Consider the following 23,517-nt stretch of genomic DNA (forward strand, 5'->3'; position numbering starts at 1 on the left):
AGCATCTAATTTAAAATAATATTCTTTAATCCCAAGTAATACTTATAATGTAATCAGTGAGCTCATCTTGCTTTTTATGCAGTCTCCATATCCTTCCAATCCCCTCTATTTTTCATAGTTCTATCCGTGCATTATCAGTGCATATAGTCATATTTCCATAACCATCACTTAGCCTCAGTCCTACGTGAAAATGTACACTTAGTGCTTACCTCCTGTTCTTATGCAGATGTCTCTTCAATTATGCTGGTTATCTAAAGTGTTCTCTGGTAGATTCCTTAGGAAAATTTTATGGGAATAATAGTTGGAATAATATTCCTTAAGTTATTGCATGCCCATATCAGCTTGAAGCCTTTATAGTTAAAAAGAGTTTTGCTGGATAGAAATGCTTAGCTCAAATTTTTCTTTCCCTGAATTTTAAAAACATCTTTCTCCTACATTTTCTGGGGTGAAGTGTTGTCATCAAAATCTTACTACAATCTGATTTTCTTTCCCTTGTGCGTAACTTGACCTACTTCTTTTTTGATTTCTATTTTGAACTTTGCTCAAATTTGTAATATTGCTAATGTCACTAAGTTCATATTAATACCTAAAAGAACTTGCTAAGATCTTGCCAACCACAAAGTCTCTGATCCAGTTATTTCAACTACTTTTACAGAGGAAGCAACCATGTAGAGATCTGATCAACTTTGTGATCTACTGTATGTATAGGAGCAGGGAGAGCAGCAGTAAAAAATATCTGGCTCGAATTAGATAAGTTTTTAGCTATGGCCAAAGTTGAATATAAAATAATCTTAATTTATCCTATCTTGCATTTAAAAATAAAATTTGACGATTTATGTTTATGGAACCTAATAATGAACTGAAATATATACTTTTTTTCAACTTTGTGATTAAGATGGATATGCACGTGCTTTTTTTCATGGTTTAACCTAATTTTCAAGGGAAAGAGTTGTTTTATTGTTATTATTATTTGATATGGTATTTTATGGTGCTATCTACCCTAGAAATGAGAGAGAAGGAGAGGGTCAGTAGCAAGTAAACCACTATTTCTATGTTTTAGTTTTGTACTCCATCAAATGACCACCGTCCAGTAATGTTTTTGTCTTAGGTGGAACTGAGCTAGATTAGACTTTTAATTTCAATACTGGCACATTCTTAAAACATATGTGAATGGGAACCAGTAAAAAGCCTGGCAATCAAGGATTATGCATAAGTAATGCTGAAAGATCTGTGAATGGTTTCCCTGAGTTATGAGAAACCAGTTTTACTTCTTTCCTCAGAATTACAGATGACTTTGTGTGGGATTTTTTTGGTTATAGATATCATCAAATTTATACAAACCCACATATCCCCTTAAACTATTTTTTTAAATGGGTCACTAACATTATCTTCTAGAGTTCTACAATTTTAAGTGAAGTTCAAGATTATATAACTATTTAAAATATTTCTTTTATTAGGTCTGAGAAATCTTAAATATTACTATATTGATAGTAAAATTAAGTACCTTGATCTGAAGGCTAAGCATCTTATTGCCATTTATACACATTTCTAGGCAAGGACATATATAATAATAGTAATAATATAGGATTTATTTACCTATTGCTTTCTAACCACTAGTCTACAGTCTATACTTTGCATGTTTTAACTCATTTAATTGTAACAACAATCCATGCATTCAGTAGAATTATTACTATTAATCATTATTACTGTTATTACTATTTTGTCGATGAGGAAACTGAGACACAGAAAGATTAAGTAACTTGACTACAGTTACCCAGTTTGTGGATGAGCCACAATTTTATTTGAATTGGCTATTTTAATAGCATATGGATAAATTCCTGTAACAATAAGCTACTTGTTTTTCAGTTGTGAAAGCTTTTTTTTTTTTTAGCAGAGTCCTAAAACTAAATAGTGATTTTAAACAATGTTGAAGGAAATACTTATAAGAAACTAGCCAATTACAAAAGAAAAGCAACATATGTAATTCTCTCAACATCTAATCATACTATATCTTTCAATTAAATCATCACTCTTAGTAGAATCCCTGTATTGCCAAGTACAATCCTTGCCAAATAACCAGACACAATCATGGGCTTTAAGGATTACAAGTGACATAATAAAGGATAATGACCTAAAATTAAGCACAGCAATATAGAAAGCTACGACTGCCATGCTCTGTATAAGTCAGCAATCTATTAGATTTAATGTGAGATTAAGGAGCTGTGTAACCTGCAATTATGCTGTTTTTCATTAAGAAAAAATGTGATGATGGTGCTCTGTAAAATTCTTCCTTCTATTTACCTCTGTTTAATTGGATTGGGGACTGCTTAAACATCGTTGAGTTGGAGCTTATTAGTAGATGATCCCAGCTGTTTTTCAAAGCTTAAGGCAGCAGCCGGACAACATGATCATGTCAAAGCTCATGCAAAAGCCTTAATCCTACTTTTTTCCATCAACAAGCCACTGCAACCCAGTGTTTAACCTTCTAAGTACTAAATATGCTTTGTCACTGCTTTGGTAGATTTGCCACTGAATTGTTATTGTTTAATGCTGTTAACTTCCCTTCTTATTTCCCTCTGCCTTTGGATACTGACCATGTTACCATTAGGAGTCTCAGCATGCAGTTGATATAAATGCAGCTGATATAAAACAAGCATAGAAATTTTGAATCTATTCAAAATGTCAACTATATGTATATACACACACATAGATATCTTTATATATATGCTTTTAAAAACCCCTCTGTTTTGATTCATTAAAAGAAAAATGGCAGAGTCTGAATTCTGATGCTATAACCCACACCATTAGCCACTCTACATCCTGCTTGTAATAAAAATACACACACACACACACACACACACACACACACGTAGTAGAGAATAGTGACTTGTTCGTTCATACATTTATCCAGTCACTTTATTCATTTGACAAATATTGAGCCCTTTTGTGTCTTTCCCCAAGCTCTACAGTAGATTTGGGAGAGCAAGCATCAAGATGGTAACCAATTAGCCCCACAATCATAACATCTCAGCCAGTCTTTGGACCTCATTGTTGAAAGTAAATAAAATAATTTGGAGTCTCTTTTTTTTTTTCTAGCTACATTTTGCCTCATCCAAATATCCAGCATCTTAACCTCAGGAGTATCAGCTGTAGTTTTACTTAGATCAGCAATATCATAGTATTTAAAGAGTAAAGGTTAAATGGTCAAATTAGCTTCCCCTACAGCTACACATGCTACTTGGATGGTGATGCACTTTCTTTTCTCTTTTCCTTTGAAGGGTGAGTTGTAAAGGAAAGAGGGAGTGGCTCTCTGATTTGTCCCAGTGGCAGTAAGCAGCCAGCAGAAAAGCAGACACAGTTAATGCTCAGCTGCTCAGACCAGTCAAGCAAACTACCAAGTCCCAGCTGTGCCTCTTGATGTTTTCTGATTGCACCTACTCCTCAATCTGTGAACTGTTTTCTGGACTCAGATTCATCAAGCGCTGCTGCTTTAAAAACACATGCAGGCAGGCATCCTAGGATATGCCATTATAAGCTGCTGCCAGGGGTTCTTCTAGGAGATAAATGGAATCAGTGTGAAGTAAATTAGTGTGAACCAGTCAATCTGAGTGTCAGCCTTGAGCCACTTCCATGGATAACTAGCTGGCTGAGTGCAGGCCAGGGTCTTCTGCCATATGTGGGCTGGAATCTCTGAGACTCTGTTCCACAGGATGGGGGAACATTGGTGGGGGGGCTGTTTATTCTTGGAAGGAGGCCAATTTGATCTATGTTTTAGATTTGTCCATGAAAAGGACTTGTAAAGTATTTTTGTTTACCTCCCTACTCTGGCTGTACTGAATGTCTCTAAGTTGGACAACTCCTTTCCTGTAGGGAATATGAGAGAAATGCCCTGGAAAGAACTGCTTCCTCCCTGCTTGAGCTGCCATTTTTCAAACTCCAACTGTGCTATACTTGGTCTGAGCCTCCTAAAATCTTTAGGGTTTTAAAACAAAGTAATAACCATAATTTGGCAAAATGAATTTAATACAAATCTCCTCTCCCTGTTTGTTTTTTGAGGAATAAATCTGTGTGATCTTTAATTCATGAAGAAAGGGAGATTCTATGCAAAGCCTGATGATTGTGGTTCCCTGTAGATACCCAGCGTGGAAAATCAGATTTTGGCCATCAGAGGAGGTGGGGGAGCCCCTCGATAGCCAATAGAATGAGAAAGCCTTTTAAATAACTTAAATGTTCCATGGAAAGAATTTAGAGAAGAAAACGCATATGAACGAATAGAGCAGTAAGAATTATTTAATATGATTAACTGGTAAGTGAAAATGGTTCTATTATGTAAAAATCATGTTTCCATAATTCAGTATTCCTTTAGAGATCATAGTCTGTTCTTACATTAAGATCACAAGAATTCATTTTATCTAGTTAAATTATGACAAATCTTTATTTCTTTCTCCCTTTATTACATTAATAAAAAATTGTTATCACCTCCTTCTCTGTAGGACGAAATATCAATGAGATGGTTAAACATGGAATAAAAATGTGTAAAATAGAATGAGAATAATTTTAGATCTCATATTTGGGGGAAATTTTTAAGAGCATTTACACCTCCACCTCGAGGGAAACATTTTGTCTTTCATAAGAGGAAAAAAAAAATCTATCTTGGAATAGAAACTTGGGCAAAACAATAATTGCTTAAATATTCAAAAAATAAGTTTATTTTCTATTTCTGGTCGCCTTTTCTAAACTCATGAGTCTGGAAGGTAGCTTTTGCGTGCTTTATGTGAAGGTATCACTATCATGGAGTCCGTGGAGACACATTTTATATATAAGAAACATTTCGGTATATAGAGTGTATATAGTCTGTGGATGCTAGATGGCATGAATCATAGCAAAGATCAAACCAAATGCTTTAAAAATTGAGTGACCCTTTCCTTGAACTAATGAAACAAAAATGGGATGTCCTGTGAGAACAAAATTTGTTTTATGCCTGTATGACTTCAGAGAAATGAAGTCCCTAGGGGAAATTTAACTTTATGATTTATGAGGGTAAGGAAAAGAAAGTGGAAATCAGTGCATTTTCTGTTGTCCGGGTAGGTATAGTATTTTGCAATGTATAACTCTTATTTTACGAAGTTCTCTGAGAGGAATGGAAGTGGGTGTTGTATAAATGATGCTATACGGCCTAGAGATCTTGCTCAACATGGCCCACCAACATCTATATGACCTCATCAATGCTGAGAAAGTTGACTTCCTAACCATGGCCATCCGTAAGTAAGCTGCCCCATGAGCATTAGATTCACCATGTTTGAGGAACACGCATACTATCTATGAATTTCCAACTGTATGAGACAAGTTAAGAATGACAGAAACGGACACACAGGGTCAGCCCTATGCTTCTTCTAGCCCAGTCTTCTGGTTGCAGCACTAGAGGTTCCATTGTGGAGAAGCAAAGTTGTCCTCATGACATCAGTCTCAAAATTTCAAGATGTGTCTGAAATATCTTGCTTCCCTATGAATGTAACCCAGCGAGGTAGTCAGAATGGGATAAGAAGAATAACACAGGCCAAAAAAAATGCTAGGAAACACAGAAGGGGCAAAATCTATGTTAACTGTGGGCTGTTGAAGACTAAATGGAAAAGATGGCATTTGAGCTGAATTTTTAATAAGGGGGAGTTTGGGGCAAGCAGAGAACTAGAGATTGGTGTGAGAGAGGGTATCTCAAGATGGGGATCTTCACAAAGGTACCAATGTAGAAAATAAATGGCACATCCTGGGGACAATGGGTAGTCTTGTCCAGCTGTAGTGTGTGGTATCAGAGTCTAAAACTCTCACGGCATCCAGTGAGAAGCCTCTAAACGTGAGTTGAGACTGTATCCTGAAAGGCCTTGAAATCCTTGGCTCCAGAATCCCCCATTGCTGACTGAATAGAGGTGATTGCAGAATTTTCTACACAGAAGCTACATGATTAGACCTTGGCTTTAGGGCTGTGACTTTTCTCAGTTTAAAGAATTACTGCAGGGAGAGATACTTTTATCAGGCCATAAAAACAGAGGTGTGATGGAGAGTAGGGTGACAGTACAATCTTCTTGAAGGGTTGGAGGAACTAGAGGTGAGAAAACTGTGGTGGTAGATAGATAGAGCTTCTTGGCAATTTTACAAATATCAGTCACTTTCTTCTTCACTTTTACTTCCATGCTGGAGTCTGGGTCTTCCTAATTTCTTTTTGAGATATTCTGATATTATATGAATTCTCCTCCCCTCAACTTGCCCCCAGACCTTTGGTTGGCCTCTTAAATTCCATTGTGTCCTGTATTGGCTATAGTCCCTGGAGACATATGCAGGGTTTCAGGTGCAGAGGCAGGGTTTACTTGTTGGTTTTCTTGTGGTTGGTTTATTGTGTTGATCTTTCCCTTCCTAAAATGCCAGGCTTCTGTTAACCATTTGCTTACATTTTTATATTGGCCTAATGCCCTTAGTCATAGCAAACTATAGCTCAGTCATGTTCCTGTTACATATACTTTGGATCATGTTTTCTTTCAATGTTTCCCAGAATTTACTATTCTGAAATGTGTACACAGCATGTATTCCCACTGATTCAGCCTTACAATTGTTTTCTATAGTTAATCTAATCAACTGAATTTCTAATTCAGTTCCTGAACGTGAAATAGTCAACATTTCACGTTCAGGAACCCTTAGTTTCGTCTATAGTCTTGGAGATTCTACCACGTATTCTTCCAAATAATTTGAAACGATTTATTAAGAGAAGTATTATACACTAATCCAGGACATTGTTTTATACTGTCTTATCTAGAAATATCTGCTTGTCTCTCACCTTTTGTTTCCTATATCTTAGTTCTCTAATTATAACATCTCTTTTGTATTGAACCTAGTTTTCTGAAAGTCTCATTAGATTATGGTTGCTGGTTTCCCTTTATCCACTGCATGTTTGCCTTTAAAACTTTATTTTCTTTAGGTGTGTTTCCTTTATCCTTTATTTATAGATGGTAATGGCTTGTCTAGTATCAAAATGAGACTCTCTACTACTTATCAAGTTTATTTCTATATTTTGGGGAACCATCTCTTAGAGATACTAGTACAAATACTGTGTTACGCAGTGACACAGCCTGAGGATTTGAAAAGGCAACTTTCCATTATTTATCCCCCAGAAAAATTAATATTTTTAAATGAATGACTACAATTTATATGCATGACCATAAGAGGCAGTCAATGCCAACAGATCACCTATGCTTTCTATGGCTGGTGTGAGTGCATGTGTGAGAGAGTGATGCTTGCTACTGATTACATTATAAATACAGTGGTAAAGCACATTATTATCATCCAAGCATGACTTCCATTCAATTTCAATAATTTCTCAAGATATCAATTTCAATAATTTCTCAAGATATCACTCACTAAGATGCCATTTTGATGTCATTCAAATAAAAATAAATCACATTCAGAGTACCCAAGCCTAATGATACAAAATATGGTAACGTAGACCTTTTCTTCCTTGCATCCTTCTTAAGGTTGACAAAGAATTAGAAAATGAAGGCATAGTCTAGATAATTTGATTTCCTTATTTTCCATTTCCTACCTAGGAGATGAAAGAGCTCTGACACTTGACTAACCATCTGAGACAAGCATTTTCCCCTGAGATAGAGATGGCTATCAGCTGGGGATTTGAGACTGCCTGCCAAGCATTCTCCCCACACTGATGGTGTCATTTTAGGTTCAGCCTATGGAAAGGTTGCTACTCTTACAAATTCCAGTGGTAGTGCCATTTGACGGTTTCTTCTTCCACTGATTCTAGAGGAAAATGTTTTTGGTATTTTTCCTTATGGATAACTGTAGACCTTGCTCTGGTTTAAATTGCCCTATGCTGTGAATCCTTATCTTAAGCTCACATATTAATCATGTTTATCTCTAGTTTTAAATGCTAGCATGATGCTCTATTGATTGAAGGGTCTCTTTTGTTTTCCTGAACTTCTTTTAATTTTCAAATGGAAGCTGGGAAGTTTACTACAAATTCCTCTTAGAATTCTCCCTTTACTGACTGTTCTTCAGTTTATAAATACGTGGGAATCTATTTGTTTTCTTCTTTGGAATCTATTCCTGCTTTCAACTTCTTGAACTTCTGAACAGTAAAATTAATTCATTTCTGTGTTTACCATAGATTCGGTCCTTATGAGAAAAGTCATATGAGTTTTACAAAATCTAAACTGCCTGAAGAGTGTGAGAGTTAATTTCTATACTTTCTTAGAACTCATTCATCACCTATACTTCCTTTCAGTGATGAAGGTGTCCTTTCAGATAAGATGTTCCTGAGTCCCCCTGTCCTGAATAATTATCGCTATGGTTTAATGTGAAAAGCTGGAATTGAGCTTGCTGATCTGACCAGCTTATTTCTTTCATCTAGAAAATCTCTTCTTTACCAAAATATAGATAAATACAAAGATAATAATAACGAATATTTCCCTGGATTACGTCCACTCTGAATTTACTCAATATTGACCAGGGACCAAAGCTGTGGAAATTATTTTGATTTGATGATTAAAAAATAAAAATAAAAAAAGGTGCTTGCTCATCTGCTTACCACTTCTCTCCTTGGAACGCTGCTTGCCAAGGAGCTGGTACTCTAAAGGAGCACATAAAGAAATACAGGCAAACCTCTCATAGGTAACTCTGAGAATTGCCTTTTGGGGAGGGTGGAGGAAGAAATGCAGCAGAAAAAAAGGAAAGTTGCTTTTCCCTGTTATTTCCTTTTCTACTTCTCACATTACACATTTCCTTTTTCATACTCTCCCCATCCTACATCCAATATGTCTCTACAGTCTGTTTCAGTCTGAGAGTTTAAATAATTTGATTAGAGTTGGTTTTCATGCCAGGCTTAAGTAAGACAAAGTACTTCATGGGCTTCAGTTTTACATATAAAAGGAATAGAAAGAGTTGGGGTTCTACTGATTCTCCCTGTAAGAGATTTGACACGAGGAAAATACTATTCCATAGGAATACCACATCTCTCTATAACACTGTCCATTCATTCAGCAAACAATAATTGAGAACCTCTTCATGTCTGGGGTCCTGAAACCAAGATGGGGCCAGTCTTCAGAGGAGTCTAATGCCAATTCAGCCCAACCCAACCCAGATCTAACTTCCAGGCCATGGCTTGTCCACTGCAGGTTTGCTTCTTGCAATTACTTCATGGACCCAATTAATTTAGTTTAGGATGATTCATCTTGTACTGAAGTTCATATTTGCCAAATTGATCAATGAAGAGAGGGATTGTTTAAAGAAATTAATAGCATAAATATGATTCTGAGAAGGGTAAGGTATAACTTATTTTTTTTTAATTTGGTTTTAAAGATTTTTTTACACCATTGGTAAATATCTGATGGATGTTTCTATTTTTTTTTTAATTTGGTTTTAAAGATTTTTTTACACCATTGGTAAATATCTGATGGATGTTTCTATGCCAAGGAGTCACTTTGTTTCTTCTCAGGAGTAGCCATACTGCAGCCTCAGTCCTTTCTTGGTCATCTTTCGATAGGCCTGCCTCACCCTGGCATTGCAACTACCAAAGAAGCTCTCTGAAGCTGCCCTGATTTCCTCTGTCCCTCAGTCAGATGGAGATTACTACTTGTAGGAAAATATCAATCTTAATTGAGAAAGGGCCTCAAAAGCCTTCATTATTTCCAAGGTTACTGTAGTAGCCACTTATCCTCTTAGTATCCTGTTCAGTGATATACTCAGTGGTTGGTTGGTCTTGGATTCTTAACTGGCAGGAAGATGTCAAGGAAGTTGTCCAGTCCAATTCTCTCATTTTATTAATAAAAGCACCCGAGTCCAGGAAAGTGAAATGACATGCTCAAGGTCACACTATTAGGAACAGAAGTGGAATTAAAAAACAGATCTTCTATTAACTGAGCTTTTTTCTAGTACAACATGCCTCCCCCACCCCCACCCCTGGGGAACTAAGAAGTTCATCTCTGTAATGAAGTTGTTGGTATTCACCTTTGTTTCAATTAATACATATGTTTGGGTAATAAAAAATGAGGAATTTTACCTTCCCCAAAATAAGGCAGATAGGATCTCCTTCTTTATGTAGTCTGCCTGTTGGCATTAGTAATAGATTTTGGAGGTGTTTGGGTATATTTAAGCTATAAACCCTATGCCTGACCTTAAGATTTCTCCCTTAAACTTCAAGTGAAATTAATCATTGGTTTTTTTAATTCTTAGAAATTCTTGTTAGCTGCTTTACTCAGTCATTTCATAAATAGTCCAAGTATCTGCCTTGTGTCTTACATTAGGCTAGAGATGTATTTGCTTATTTACCAGTCTTACCAAAGCAACCCATTGCTCAAACATCCTGGATAACAGGAATATTTTTATATCTTAGAGGAATAAAACATTATTTAAAAAGATGCAGTAACCAATTAATACTTCTTTCTCATTCACATTTATCTTCCCCCAGATTAGACATTTAGCTGTTTGTGCCACTGTAGAAGTTAGCTACAAATATTTTTCCCTTAGATAGTAAAGAATTTGATCCTCTGCATAAGTATATTATATATCACAAAATATTTAAATAAAATAATAATTCCAATTCTATATATCTAGTTAGGATACCAAAATAATAGTTACTCTTCACAACATTTGGAAAGTTTATTTCTTTACCAACTGAAAAAACCTCATGCTTAAAGCAATTCACACTAGAAAATGTCAGCCAGAAAATAATATTCTGTGTCAGATTACAATTTCAGAAAGATAGTAAAACACATAAGTTTAATCTTAACTCATCTTGCTGAACTTGTCCATAAAACAGTTATTTCTTAGTTATAAAGCAGCATTAGATATTTTATTTAATTCTAGGCATTCCTATATGATATTTTTTTCCAGTTTCCAGTCCACACTGAACACAAAGTAAGCCTGAAGTCTGATGCAGGATGTAGCTATTGCTATTCAAATGTAATCAGGAGGTCCCATCACTTGATTATCTCAGTAGATACTCTTTAAGTAGGGGTAATATGTACATAGCTCTTTAGCTGGATATGTTTTTCTGATAAGACATCTGTCCAGAGAGAACCACTTTGTAAACTGAATTTGTGGTCTGTTCAAATGACATCCTCTTTGTTTACAACCTTAGTGTTATCACTTAAAGTCTTTTCCCTGATTATGCCTCCTCCTAATTTAAAACATATTGCAGTTTTTCGTGATCTGTCAGGATTGCGTTAGTATTTAATTCTATTGTACTTGAACTTACTGTAGTTTTTCTTCCTTCTAAACCTGTAGAAAGATTTTTTTCATTGATTCATAGTGATGCCTTATTGAGAAGAGACCTAAATTATCAGCCAAAGAAGTGATCAACTCTTGTCCACCATATTGAGCTAGTAGATTTGAACTCAGGTCTTTGATTTCTTTTCCACTGCTCATTCCTCAAATCTGAGTGGACTTTTAATCTTTCATGACCTCTGTAACATGCACATTATTTTTATGCCTTTGAATAAGATGCAATTAAGATTTTTGTCTGAGTTTTATCTGCTAATACAGTGGTTTATTCTATTCAATTGACCAGCATGTCAAACTGTTATACCTTTTTATGCATGATTTTCCTATCAATATCTCCAGTGCTTCCTAAAACTCCATACATATGCTGGATGGGATCTATTTTTTAATCATTTATAAGTCATCATATTGAAAACATTGTTTGGGCTGCAAATTTTATTCACACTGAGAATGATATGGATTTTTACACAAGGGCTCTATATATACTACAGTACTGGTTTAGCTTGGTAGAATCAGCTGCTGTTTGTGGAGATGGATGGAGATTTTTCCCAGTGGTCATTCTCTCACTGGGAGTGGGGAGGATGTTTCTTAAAGTTGTTTGTTGCCTTGGCCTAGCCACCTTCAAAATTTACTGAAAACTTGCATTTCCACAAATGATGAGAAAAGGCAGGAAGGAGTTTTTAGACATTAACTGAAAACAAAAGAGAGAATAGAGACAGGTAAAGGAGCATAAGCACTGCTGACCCTGTCACCACATTTCTTTTCAGTAAATTCTTCTATAGGGTCTTTGTCAATTTTCTGTGCTTCCTCATTATATGTTCTTAAGTGTAATTTAAAAACTGATTTTGTATTGTCTACAGTTGAACCATTTATTTCTTTAGGAATTTCTTTAACACTAATTAAGCACACCGTAGTCAAAAACATCTTTACAAAGTACGTGGACTTCTCCCTCTATCTAGCTTCCAAAGATATTACAAAGATATTTAGAACACTGGCCTTCTAGTTGTCAATATTTTGAGGTATGTGATGAATAAATGGAACAGCCTTACATCTTTCAGTGGTAGAACTGTCAAGAAGTGTTCGTCTCTTTTGCCCCTCGCCCCCCAAATGCAGACTATTTCAGAATGCATTACAGGGGAAATAAACAGTTGATTTTAAGTTAAGGATGAGCCTAGCAACCATTTGCACTGTATTGACGTCAAAAGTACCTCTCTGCCAAGCTCTAAAATGCATCTTCAAAAACTACTGAAAATATCCAAGAACTTTAGTGATGAGCTACAAATGGACTTTAGTATTGATAAATAAAAGTCAATATGTATAGTGAAAGGACAGCTTACTGTGATAAATGGGCCCAACATCAGTAAAGATCAAATTATTGACTATCTACGGCAAGGAAAAACCTGTCTATAGCTAACTTCTACAGGTGAGAAGAATTAGCCACAACAGCAATTCAAGAAAAGCTGAAAGAGACATGTAAGGAGAATTCATTAAAAATACATACAAAAGTAGGCAGTAACAGTCTGTTAAATATATCTGTGACCCCAGGCTAATGTATTTCTTTGGCCAGGCCTGGGTTCACACCTTTTTCTTTTGCCTTGAATAAGCTCCCTTTGGGCTACCCATATTCCCTCTCAAGGTGATTTAATTTAAATTTCACTTCCCAACAAACCCTATTGCAGGGGAATTACGTCTGCATTCCTACAAACCATGTCACTCTTGGGATACTGTCTCTAATGCTCCTACTAGTTACTTTTTATTATACCTCAACTAGATCACAAGTTGTATGCGGGCACGTTAAAAGTGCTTCGATTGGGCTTCCCTGGTGGCGCAGTGGTTGAGAATCCGCCTGCCAATGCAGGGGACACGGGTTCGAGCCCTGGTCTGGGAAGATCCCACATGCCACGGAGTAACTAAGTCCGTGAGCCACAATTACTGAGCCTGCGCGTCTGGAGCCTGTACTCCGCAACAGGAGAGGCCGCGATGGTGAGAGGCCCGCGCACGGCGATGAAGAGTGGCCCCCACTTGCCCCAATTAGAGAAAGCCCTCGCACAGAAACGAAGACCCAACACAGCCATAAATAAATAAAATTAATTAATTAATTAATTTAATTAAAAAACAAAACAAAAAAAAAAGTGCTTCGATTTTTCTGTCCCTCACATGGTCTAGCACAGAGCTCTACCCATAATAATGACTAGATCAATATTTGTTGATTTCATCAGTTTTGAAATGATTCATTTACAGAAGCCTAGGCCACACATCATGTCAGAGTTTACTGCTGAAACATCACAAGAAACACCCAAAAGAATAATTGAAAAGATTGGCCTATCAAAAAAAAAAAAAAAAAAAAGTGGAATGGCAGTAATTAACCTCTCCAATGTCTGTTGTTCCCATTTGACAGAATGTAGGAATTTCTTCCACAGTAGATTTAATTGGATACTCTATAAACTACCCAGGAAAAAAATGGCAAATCTTGTACCATCTCAAATTTGGAAGCTAAAGTGTAATTAAGCAAAATATCTGAAGAACAACCCTTTCTACTCTCCTACCCCCACACAAAGCACACCCTCCAAAATCAGAGGTGGAGACAAAAATAGCTGCATGGTACCTTATACTGTGAGTTTAATAAAGATCATGCAGTTAAAACTATATCTATCTTTCCAGTTTTCTTGAAAGATTTGGTATGTCAGTTTATCCTGGGACCACTTTATTGCCAGTAAAAATGGTTGCAAGCATTGACTTTGTTGTTCTAATACCATGCTCTCTTCAGCTCTTTGAGGCCCCCGTGTCTAGAAGAGCCTTTTGGAGGAATGAATAGATAAATGAATAGATGCAAGTTTTAGATGAAAGAATAGTGTATGGGATCACAAGTGTGATGCAGTTGCCCAAGTAAACACAGATGCTACTTCATTCGTTGTTAGTAATAGATTTAGTTGTATGGTTAATTCCCTATTATAAATACCAATGTAAGTATCTCAGAAAATTAACAAGATATATAGAGAAAAAAAAACATTAAAGCAGGCCAGAAAATTTTGACCAATGTAATAGTACTCTGCAACTTTGATGCATTTAATTATTCCACTTAAACCTTTCACAAAAATCTATGGATTCAAAAATAATCTGTAAGTATGATCTAAACTGAGGAAAACTAAATTAAAGGCAGTGACACCAAAATAACTACTTAGGCCATACATACTACTTAGGTGTCTCCTCCCAAGTCATGGACTAACCCACACCACCATTTTGTAAATATGCATCTTTTATCTCAAGTGGGCCTAAATAAGAAACCGAGCAGATCAGGTTGAAGATAACTCAAAGCACATATCTTCTTGGTTCGGGAGGACATCCAGCATGGCACTTCTGCTTCATTCATTTGTTCATCCATTCACCCATTGCACAGATCCTTCAAGAATACTTTCCATAGCCCAGGGCATACAGAGGTAAATAAAACAGACATGGTACCTACTTCCATGTTTTTTTTTTTCAGAAAACTCAAATGCATAAAATGAAACATTTGGTATACTTATTCAAAATCAGAATGTTGTATATTTTTTCTCATATTTTGTTCCCATACAAAAAGTTTTAGAAAAGCAGTGAATTCAAACGCTATGCTTGCCCTTCCACAGAAAAGAGCAGCATTATCTGTGTTCTGAGAGGGTGGGTGAAACTGGCAAGAATATTTGGACCAGAATCATGTTACAAGTCACCTTTAAATGTGTATATGTGGGCCTCAGGTTTTGGTCACCACTGTTATGCACAGTCCATGAAAACAAGACAAGGAGTCTGGGAGGTATGAGCTCTCCTAAGACTGCTTTGGACCTCAGGCAGCCCTCCTTTGTATCACTTATCGAATGTGTGAAGCAACACAAGCTTTAGCCTCTGCATTTGCTCCCTTATCTCCTAAGGGAGGCTTACGAACAGCGGCCAGGCCCACTCCCCTGGGCCAACAAACACATTATTTCTTATAAATATCTATGTTAAATATATATATAAACATATTATGACTTATAAATCTATATTTTCTCTATTGCATTTATGGCTTATAAATAATATGTTGTGTGTGTTATCAAGACCTGAGAAGACAGTGGTACTTTTCACCGAAGCAATTTGTGATAGACAAAATTCCATTTTGTTTGGCTTCAGACAAGTAAGTATGACATAATTTATATTATTGAAGGCTTGCTTTGTTTTGTTATTCAGAGTGTCTTCATGAAGACCATGTCTACTTTTCCCGACAAATGATTCCTTGAACAAATACAATAGGGAAATATGTTACTTGTGGAGAGAATTTAGACAAAGTAGTACAACTCGTGGAAAAATGTGGAAACTTAAGTCTGTGTTTCTCTAACAGAGCTAGTAGTTGTAATGTGTTTATAGGAAATTTTAGATTCCTACGCTGGCTTCTGTTTCTGTTCATAATTCCTACTCAGAAAATATATCATGACAGTTGTGTGAAGACCTACCATTCAAAACACCAGCCCTCCTTATTATCATTTGCAACGTATTCATCCTATCTTTTTAAATTTATTTTTATAGGGCTTTTTATTTGTGTTTGGAACAATAGTTTTTAATTTGATGAAAGAGAACCAAAATGCATAAAAAGTGTTCATCCACTGTGATTTGTGTGACAAAAGGAACCATTGCAACAGCATAGAGCTGGTCTAATTGAACAGCCTGATGTTCTTCCTTCTGTGTCCTGTTGCTGTTAATTGACTGTATTGTTTTAGATTTATGCATTAAAAATACGATTTCTACTTCGAAGGGATCACTTTGTTACTTTGTAGCTTTTAAGCTGATGCCATGAACTTATTTTTCTTCTAAGATAAAGTCTCATCTATAGATTTTTCAACTAATTACATGTCTGCCAATACATACTTAGAGGATACATTTTATTTCAATTTATTATTTGTGTTTACATAGTGTGTCCCTGGAAATATCTGTGGAAATAAAAGGAAATGTTTAATGGTGTTTATTACTACTTTTTCATCGCTCTCTTTCTCTTTCTTTGCTCTCTCTCTCTTTTTTTAATAGCTCCAGTCAGTCCGGTCAAGCATGACCGCAACTCAAACTCGGCAAACTTCCAAGACACTGAGGACATGCCTGACAGATGTGTCTTGGAAGAGTCTGAGAATCCAGGTGAAAGCCATTTAAAAATAGTCAAGTATAAATGATAAATTTGACACAGCTTTGGGGTCCTTGGAAGAGAGTGGGGGGAGAGGACATTGTAATGCTGTTTTCTCTTAGCAGCTGCACTGTCAAATTAATGGTCACCTCCAGGGGTCACAGTGTGGAGCTGTTATCTTTTCCTCTTTCATCAAGAATTCAGCTGGAGGAAGTACAAAGGCTTTATGACTGAGAAGGGAAGCTGACACTATTAGTTCATTATCATCAATTTTAGGCTAAACTGGTTAATAGGGGCAGAGATTGGAAACTGGAAAAATGGCAACATTTTAAATATTTCAAATAATGGGATCAAGTGGAAATGGAGAATTAGGGAGAAAAGAGAAACAAATCGTCATCATTACTATCTGTTTACCTCTCTAAATACAAACAGAACTCTAACAGGGTTGAGGGGATAACAGTAATGAATGAATGGACAGTGTCAACTGCTTAGAACAAAACAAAATAGTAACCCTTCCTCACTCAATAAAATTTACCCTATGTCCAAGTTACTAATGTTTGTATTCTCTTTGTGGGAAGAACAGACAGAAATGTGCTGGAAGGATATGTCCAGGAACGCTTAAGCATGAATTTTTGTTTTTGTTTTGTTTTGAAGCATGCCTCGTCTTAACAACTAATTAATTAAGAGAAAAGAAAAATCTTGTGAGAGTTGAATGACAATTCCTGGTTCACTACAAAGCCATAAGGTGCTAGATGATGCCTTATTACCATGAGTGAAAGAGTTAACTATCTTCCCCCACTGAACGTTTTTTCTTTCCTGTTTTCTCTGGCCGCTGTGTACTCTCTACCCTCTCGCATCTTTGTGTGCTGATCCTTGTATCAGATTTTTGATTCATCCTCTCTGTGGCCTGTCAGCTTAGTTAAGAGATTTCCAAATCTTGTAGCCTTCGCTGACAGGGGGCAGCTGCAAACAGTCCCCTGATCCTTCCCCGAGGAGAGCTACTGAGATTTAATTTTCAGTGAAAGGTGCAGCCTGCAATCTATGTCAGGTCCCCTAAGTCATCTCGGAACCCCGATAGGCCCAGTGGCAATGGCTTGTATTTCAGTCCCCTCCACTACACCAAGATTCCTCAAAAGAAGATCTGCTGCTGGGTGTCTGTTCTCAACCACACTTCTGCTTCAGCATCCATGGAACTGAGCAATGGCATCTTTAGCAATGACAGGAAATTTTCATTAGCACATTAGCCCCACCCCCTGCCATAATATCCAAACGACAAATGTAGATGTGTCCCACGTGAAAAGGGAGAGGGTAGTGGTAGCATCAGATTTCTATTAAAATTATTTTTAAATTACATTTAGTTCTGACTAAAATTTTGTCTAATTTTTACTAGGTTTTTAAACTGTTTTAAAAACAGTTTAAAAACCTAGTTTTTAAACTAGGTTTCTATCAATCATTTAACAGGCAGTTAAATCCACGAGGCAAGTTTTTAACCAAAGTGTTCATTGCTTTTGGCAAAAATAGATCAGCTTTATACTGTTTCAAAAGTAGAATAAATTTCAGTCATCCCTCAATATGAGTGGAATTGTAGTGAGATTCAAACATAGCATAGTCTATCTGATTGATATAAACAAAAGGATATATCAAAAAAGAAAGATCAATTAGAAAATATAGGTGCTGATAAAGAATCTTAACTTAAAAAGTGAATACCATTCTATACATTGGACATCATTAAACTGGTAATAAAGAATGAATTACTCTGGCTTTTTCCTCTGTCCATTCCTGCATTTTAAGACATCTTGCCTTATAGGCCTAGAAACCTCTGGAGAGTTCACTACTGGTCTCACTGCCTTCCACTGAGAATTTGTGGCTTGGTTGTCATGGAGACATCGTATTTCTCCAAGAATTGCTCATATTGATCCGTGGCCAGGCGTAAATGGCCAAGCGAGTGTGAGGAATAAAGGGGGCTGGGCAGTCCTATAAAATGACCAGGGCTTGTGGGTTGGAAATAAGCTCATAGCAAACACTTAGGTAAAAAGAAAGAAGCAGTTTTATTTTGTTTCAAGATTTCTTTCTGCACTTTGGGCCATTGTCTTCCTTCTCTATGAACTGAAAGAAACTTGTTAGTCACTTGTCATGTCAGATCTTTGGTGCTTGTCCTGACACAGCTGTCAGCCTTCCAGCTCTGTGCAGTTCAGGGACACACAACAAAGAGGCAGTGACATGAATTATTTATTGCTCCTTGTGTGGATAAAATTCTGTGATAAGAAATTAAGACACTTCTGACAGAGGTGCTTGTTTAGTAAGAAAGATTTTGATGAGAGAGAGCAGTTCCTTGAAGTCTGAGCATTTGAGAGGCAAAATTCTTAACACTGAGCATGAAGGAAGATTTGTGAAATTGGTGGCATGGTGGGACTTCCTTGTACTGTGAAAATATGACTGTCCACTTCTCAGCGTCCAAAAATTAACTTCAAAATATCAAGTCATTCAAATGTACGGGCTCCAAAACTATAAACATTACTTTGGTTGTTTAGTTACCTCTATTTACCATGTACAGGTGGTGTTTCTCTGGAAAGCATGTTTAACTGCCTTTGTTAGAAGAAAAAAACGAAATTTGGGATTTTTAAATGGTAAACTTTGAGATGTTCTCAAACCAATAGAGCTGCTTCAGTAGCTAAGCTTATAATTTCATTAGTATAGTCATTATTTCTTGTATGGAAAGGAGTGTATTTAAATCTGAATGAATTATTCTTACCATTTTCACCTGGAATATTATCACTCATTTAAAATTCTTTTTAACATTTTCATGTACATGCAAAATCCCCTAGTTACAAAGTTGAATGTGGTCAGTCTTTTGGTTTTAATGGATATTGACCTTACATGGTTTTATCTATGCAATTCTAAATGACTAATATACTTATTACATCATTTTAAATGAATAGCCCAGTTGTTCAAACAGCATCTGGAAAATGAAAACAAAAAAATCATTTTCCTATTCAAGCACAGTTCAAGAATATTGCCTCACATATTCTTCTCTCCAAGGAAAGATTTCTTGGCAAATTCTCTAAACATCATATTACTTTAGCTCATATAGCTTTATATTGCTCATATCAACATATCAACATTTGCGGAGAGTAAGAAAATTTGAAGTGCAGAAAAACTGAAACAATTTTTTAAAAGATGAAGTTGAAATTTTTAAAATGTTGATAGAGCATTTAAAAATATCAGTAATAAAATCAAACTTTTAGAATTTCTATAAAACAGTAAGGTTGGGCTTCCCTGGTGGCGCAGTGGTTGAGAATCTGCCTGCCAATGCAGGGGACACGGGTTCGAGCCCTGGTCTGGGAAGATCCCACATGCCGCGGAGCAACTAGGCCCGTGAGCCACAACTACTGAGCCTGCGCGTCTGGAGCCTGTGCTCTGCAACAAGAGAGGCCGCGATAATGAGAGGCCCGCGCACCGCGATGAAGAGTGGCCCCCGCTTGCCGCAACTAGAGAAAGCCCTCGCACAAAAACGAAGACCCAACACAGTCATAAATAAATAAATAAATAAATAAATAAATAAATAATTTAAAAAAAAAAACAGTAAGGTTGACTTTGCAAATTGACTGTCTTTGAATAAAATGGGTTTTGAACTCAGTATGTAGATTGTTTATTTTTTCATTGACATCACTGCTTCTCCAGCACTGAATTGACTAGGATGACCCATTTGTAAATGGCCTGGAGTGTGCATATAGGTCACAATTTAGATACCTGGTGGAGTGGTCATTCACCCAGTCTCTAAAGCGCTCTACCTTATTCATCATGCCATTGTGATCTCTTTATTGGTTCAAGCTGTATACCCAGGTGAGTGCCTGCAGTCCATTAAGGTTGGCAAAGCACCTTTAGACCAGAGCATTCTTGTTACTCTGAGCCAGCTAGTGAACCTGGAGGTCTTGTCTGATCGGTTAAGGCCTCCCTCAGCAGTGTCTTTTCTTTGGAATAATTCATTAGCAAAGAGTTTTGACTCACAGGTGAATCCCAGATTGAAGTTTCTGGCTTAGACTCTGTGAAGTCTACTGGCTTCTTCACCAGCACTTATACATTCCCGGAACCTGTGGGAATAACTTCAATGTCTAGTAATAGAAGCACTGAGACAACATGTGAACTTGCAGCTCCCTTTTTTGAGTTTTTAGGGCCATTAGGCTTTCTTTGTTTGGTTCTTTAAGGCCTGGTTGCTTTTGAATCTGAAAGATGTTATCACAAAAATAGTTCAGTTTAGTCTTTCGATGGTTAACTTCTTATTAACTGTTTCATGCACAGTGATTATAGCTCAATCCCCAATCTCCAGAATATTAAAAAAGTGTTCCTTGCCCCTCATCCTTGTACTCATGATGATAAAAAATTTAGTGTGACATTCACAAATTTTATCCAAGTGTTAATGAGAAACCTTGAGCTTTTATCACCTTATTGGCTTGGAAAATTAAGAATTTTTTTTTTTTTTTAAATTTTATTTATTTATTTATGGCTGTATTGGGTCTTCGTTTCTGTACGAGGGCTTTCTCTAGTTGTGGCAAGCGGGGGCCACTCCTCATCGCGGTGCGCGGGCCTCTCACTATCGCGGCCTCTCTTGTTGCGGAGCGCAGGCTCCAGACGCGCAGGCTCAGCAACTGTGGCTCACGGGCCTAGTCGCTCCGCGGCATGTGGGATCCTCCCAGACCAGGGCTCGAACCCGTGTCCCCTGCATTGGCAGGCAGACTCTCAACCACTGCGCCACCAGGGAGGCCCCGGAAAATTAATAATTTTACTTCCTAGTGCACGAGGGATAGTGCACTTAAATATAGCTTCAGCTGAAAATAGTAGTGACAAGAGAGAGCTTGGAAGTACAAAAAAAAAAAAAAAGGATTCAGATAAGCATTTTTATGTCATTCTGAAGTAGTTTATAATCAGTACGCATCTGCCATTAACAGAACACTTTAGTGGTTTTTATATAGCACGTTATGTGTGTAGATCCACATACATCATTGTTAAATCAATATTGCATTTGCATGAATCTGACGAACAAAACTAGATTTCTTACAGTTTCCTAGGGGATACTACACTGTGAAAAGCCAAGGTTTTTTTTTGTTTTTGTTTTTTTTTTTGTACTATTCTGGCTCATGAATCACCAGCAAAAATCAGGTAACAGAAAGTAGGACAGATTCAGGAGTGCAGTGTTGGAGATGGCCGATGATGATGCGTGAAGCAGGAAAAACGTAGAATGTGTGAGCAGCACATCAATCATAGCCATCGAGAACACACTTCTTATGGTGAGTGGTAAAAAAAAAGTTCCAGAAGAAGTAAGAACAATTTCAGTAGTAAAAACATGTAAGCTCCGTCTTCTAGTTGTGTTTAACAATATCAGTATTGTAAATAATTTACCCAAAGGGAAAATTTTAAGCATTAATCTAATGACCTTTAAAGGACATACAATTCTAGGCATATATATGTAATACATATATAATACAATTCTGATTATTGGTTAGCTAAAGTAAATAATCAGCTTTTTGAGTTTTTGCCAGTAGGAGTGGGAGTTACTATGATTGGTCACATCATTAATATAAATGTGTTTAGAAGTAGTTTACTGAGGCACAAAGCTCCAATTATTCAAATTAATTTAATCAAGTGATCTTTTAGCCTGCAATAATCATCCAAGTAGTCTGAGAAGTACGTGCATTTTTTTTTTATTCCATAGCTCAAACCATATTTCAGCTGACACTTATAACATTTGGTCCTGAAACTGCGGTTGTGAGTTTCTCTAAGAACAATTCAGCTGCTTGAAATTTATGGAAATTTACTAATTTCAAACTCGATTCATCTTGTTGACAACTTTTTACCTTTCTCGGTGATTAAAAAAGACCTATACCAATAAGATGTGCAATTAAAATACATTTACCTGAGGCCTGGTTTATAAGAATTTCTTTATTGTCTTAACATTTTATTTCATATAGAAAAAGAAATGTAGAAATTATAGGTAATTCCTTTCTTTCTTTCTTCCTTCTTCCATTTCTTCCCTTATTTCTTTCCTCATTTCCTCCCTCCTTTCATCCTCCCCTCTCTCCCACCCTTCCTCTCTCCTTCCTTCCCTCTTCCCTTTCTTCTCTCTTATTTCTTTATTTCACCGTATAACCCAAGATAATCTGTTTTCTTTCCAGGTGAACGAAGGCATCATCTATGGATAGCAAAGGTGTGCTCCTGCAAGCTGTGCTAAATGGAATCTCATCTGTAGAACTGGATTTGGACAAATTAAGAAACCCCAAACATGCCAGTTGTTTATCATCATGTATAAGCTATGTTGTTATTAGTCTAGTTATTAGTTTGTAGTAAATTTGCTGATACTTTGGCCAGAGTCATTACTGATGGAAAATATTCAAATTCATCTAATTTTAGAAAATCATTGTCTAAATCATTCGATGCCTCTTACTTTTGTTTGACTATTTCCAACAAGGAGTGCCAGCCCACAGACACAAATTTAATACCATTTTAGATTTTCTTCCATTTTTCAGTTCCTGAATTATATAACCCTATTGCTTTTAAACAATGTAACAAACAATGCTTTTAAATTTAATGTTGCTTAAATGTATTTGATCTAAAACTTTACCAAATTTGTTTGATTTGTTAGGTTAGGACATTTTGTCTTAGTAGATGCTTTAATTCAGATCAATCACTCTATGGTAAATCTCATCCTTAAGCATGAAATGTCAACAAATAGCCAATTCCATTTAGTCATCAATTAGCCCAAATAAGTGATACACAGTATAATAGGGACCAATCTTGTGCAGTCAAGTTAATTTAGACTTCTAATGACATAGAGGCTAATGTCTTTAGCTAAAGGTTGATCTTGTTGGCCATATACATGTAAACTAGGGAAGGGGAATCTACTGATAGCACATCACAATTGATCCTTAATAAGTATAAACTCTTGTAGTTCTATTCCCAGAAAGAAGCTTGACTAGCAGGAATTCTCAAACTAAAATATGGGAAGCAATATAAATAAGAACAGACATAAAGTGCTCATCTATTAAGGCCTTTAGTGATCCGATTTATTTGCTGTGATTTATATTGTATAATTCCTGAATTTATAGAAAATCATCAAGAAGATTATT

General features: G+C 36.4%; 1 protein-coding gene across 1 annotated transcript in view; it reads left to right on the forward strand.

Moving 5' to 3' along the window:
* Positions 1-22,640, forward strand: part of WDR72 (WD repeat domain 72) — a 202,100-nt gene extending 179,460 nt beyond the window's left edge. The window contains exons 19-20 of the mRNA XM_057544023.1: positions 16,306-16,410; positions 22,567-22,640. Coding sequence (XP_057400006.1) covers positions 16,306-16,410; positions 22,567-22,622 — 161 coding nt within the window. The 3' untranslated portion in view covers positions 22,623-22,640. The remainder of the gene's footprint in view (positions 1-16,305; positions 16,411-22,566) is intronic.
* Positions 22,641-23,517: the final 877 nt, after the last annotated feature.

The sequence above is a fragment of the Balaenoptera acutorostrata genome, chromosome 3, assembly GCF_949987535.1.
Source record: "Balaenoptera acutorostrata chromosome 3, mBalAcu1.1, whole genome shotgun sequence".
Taxonomy (NCBI): Eukaryota; Metazoa; Chordata; class Mammalia; order Artiodactyla; family Balaenopteridae; genus Balaenoptera; species Balaenoptera acutorostrata.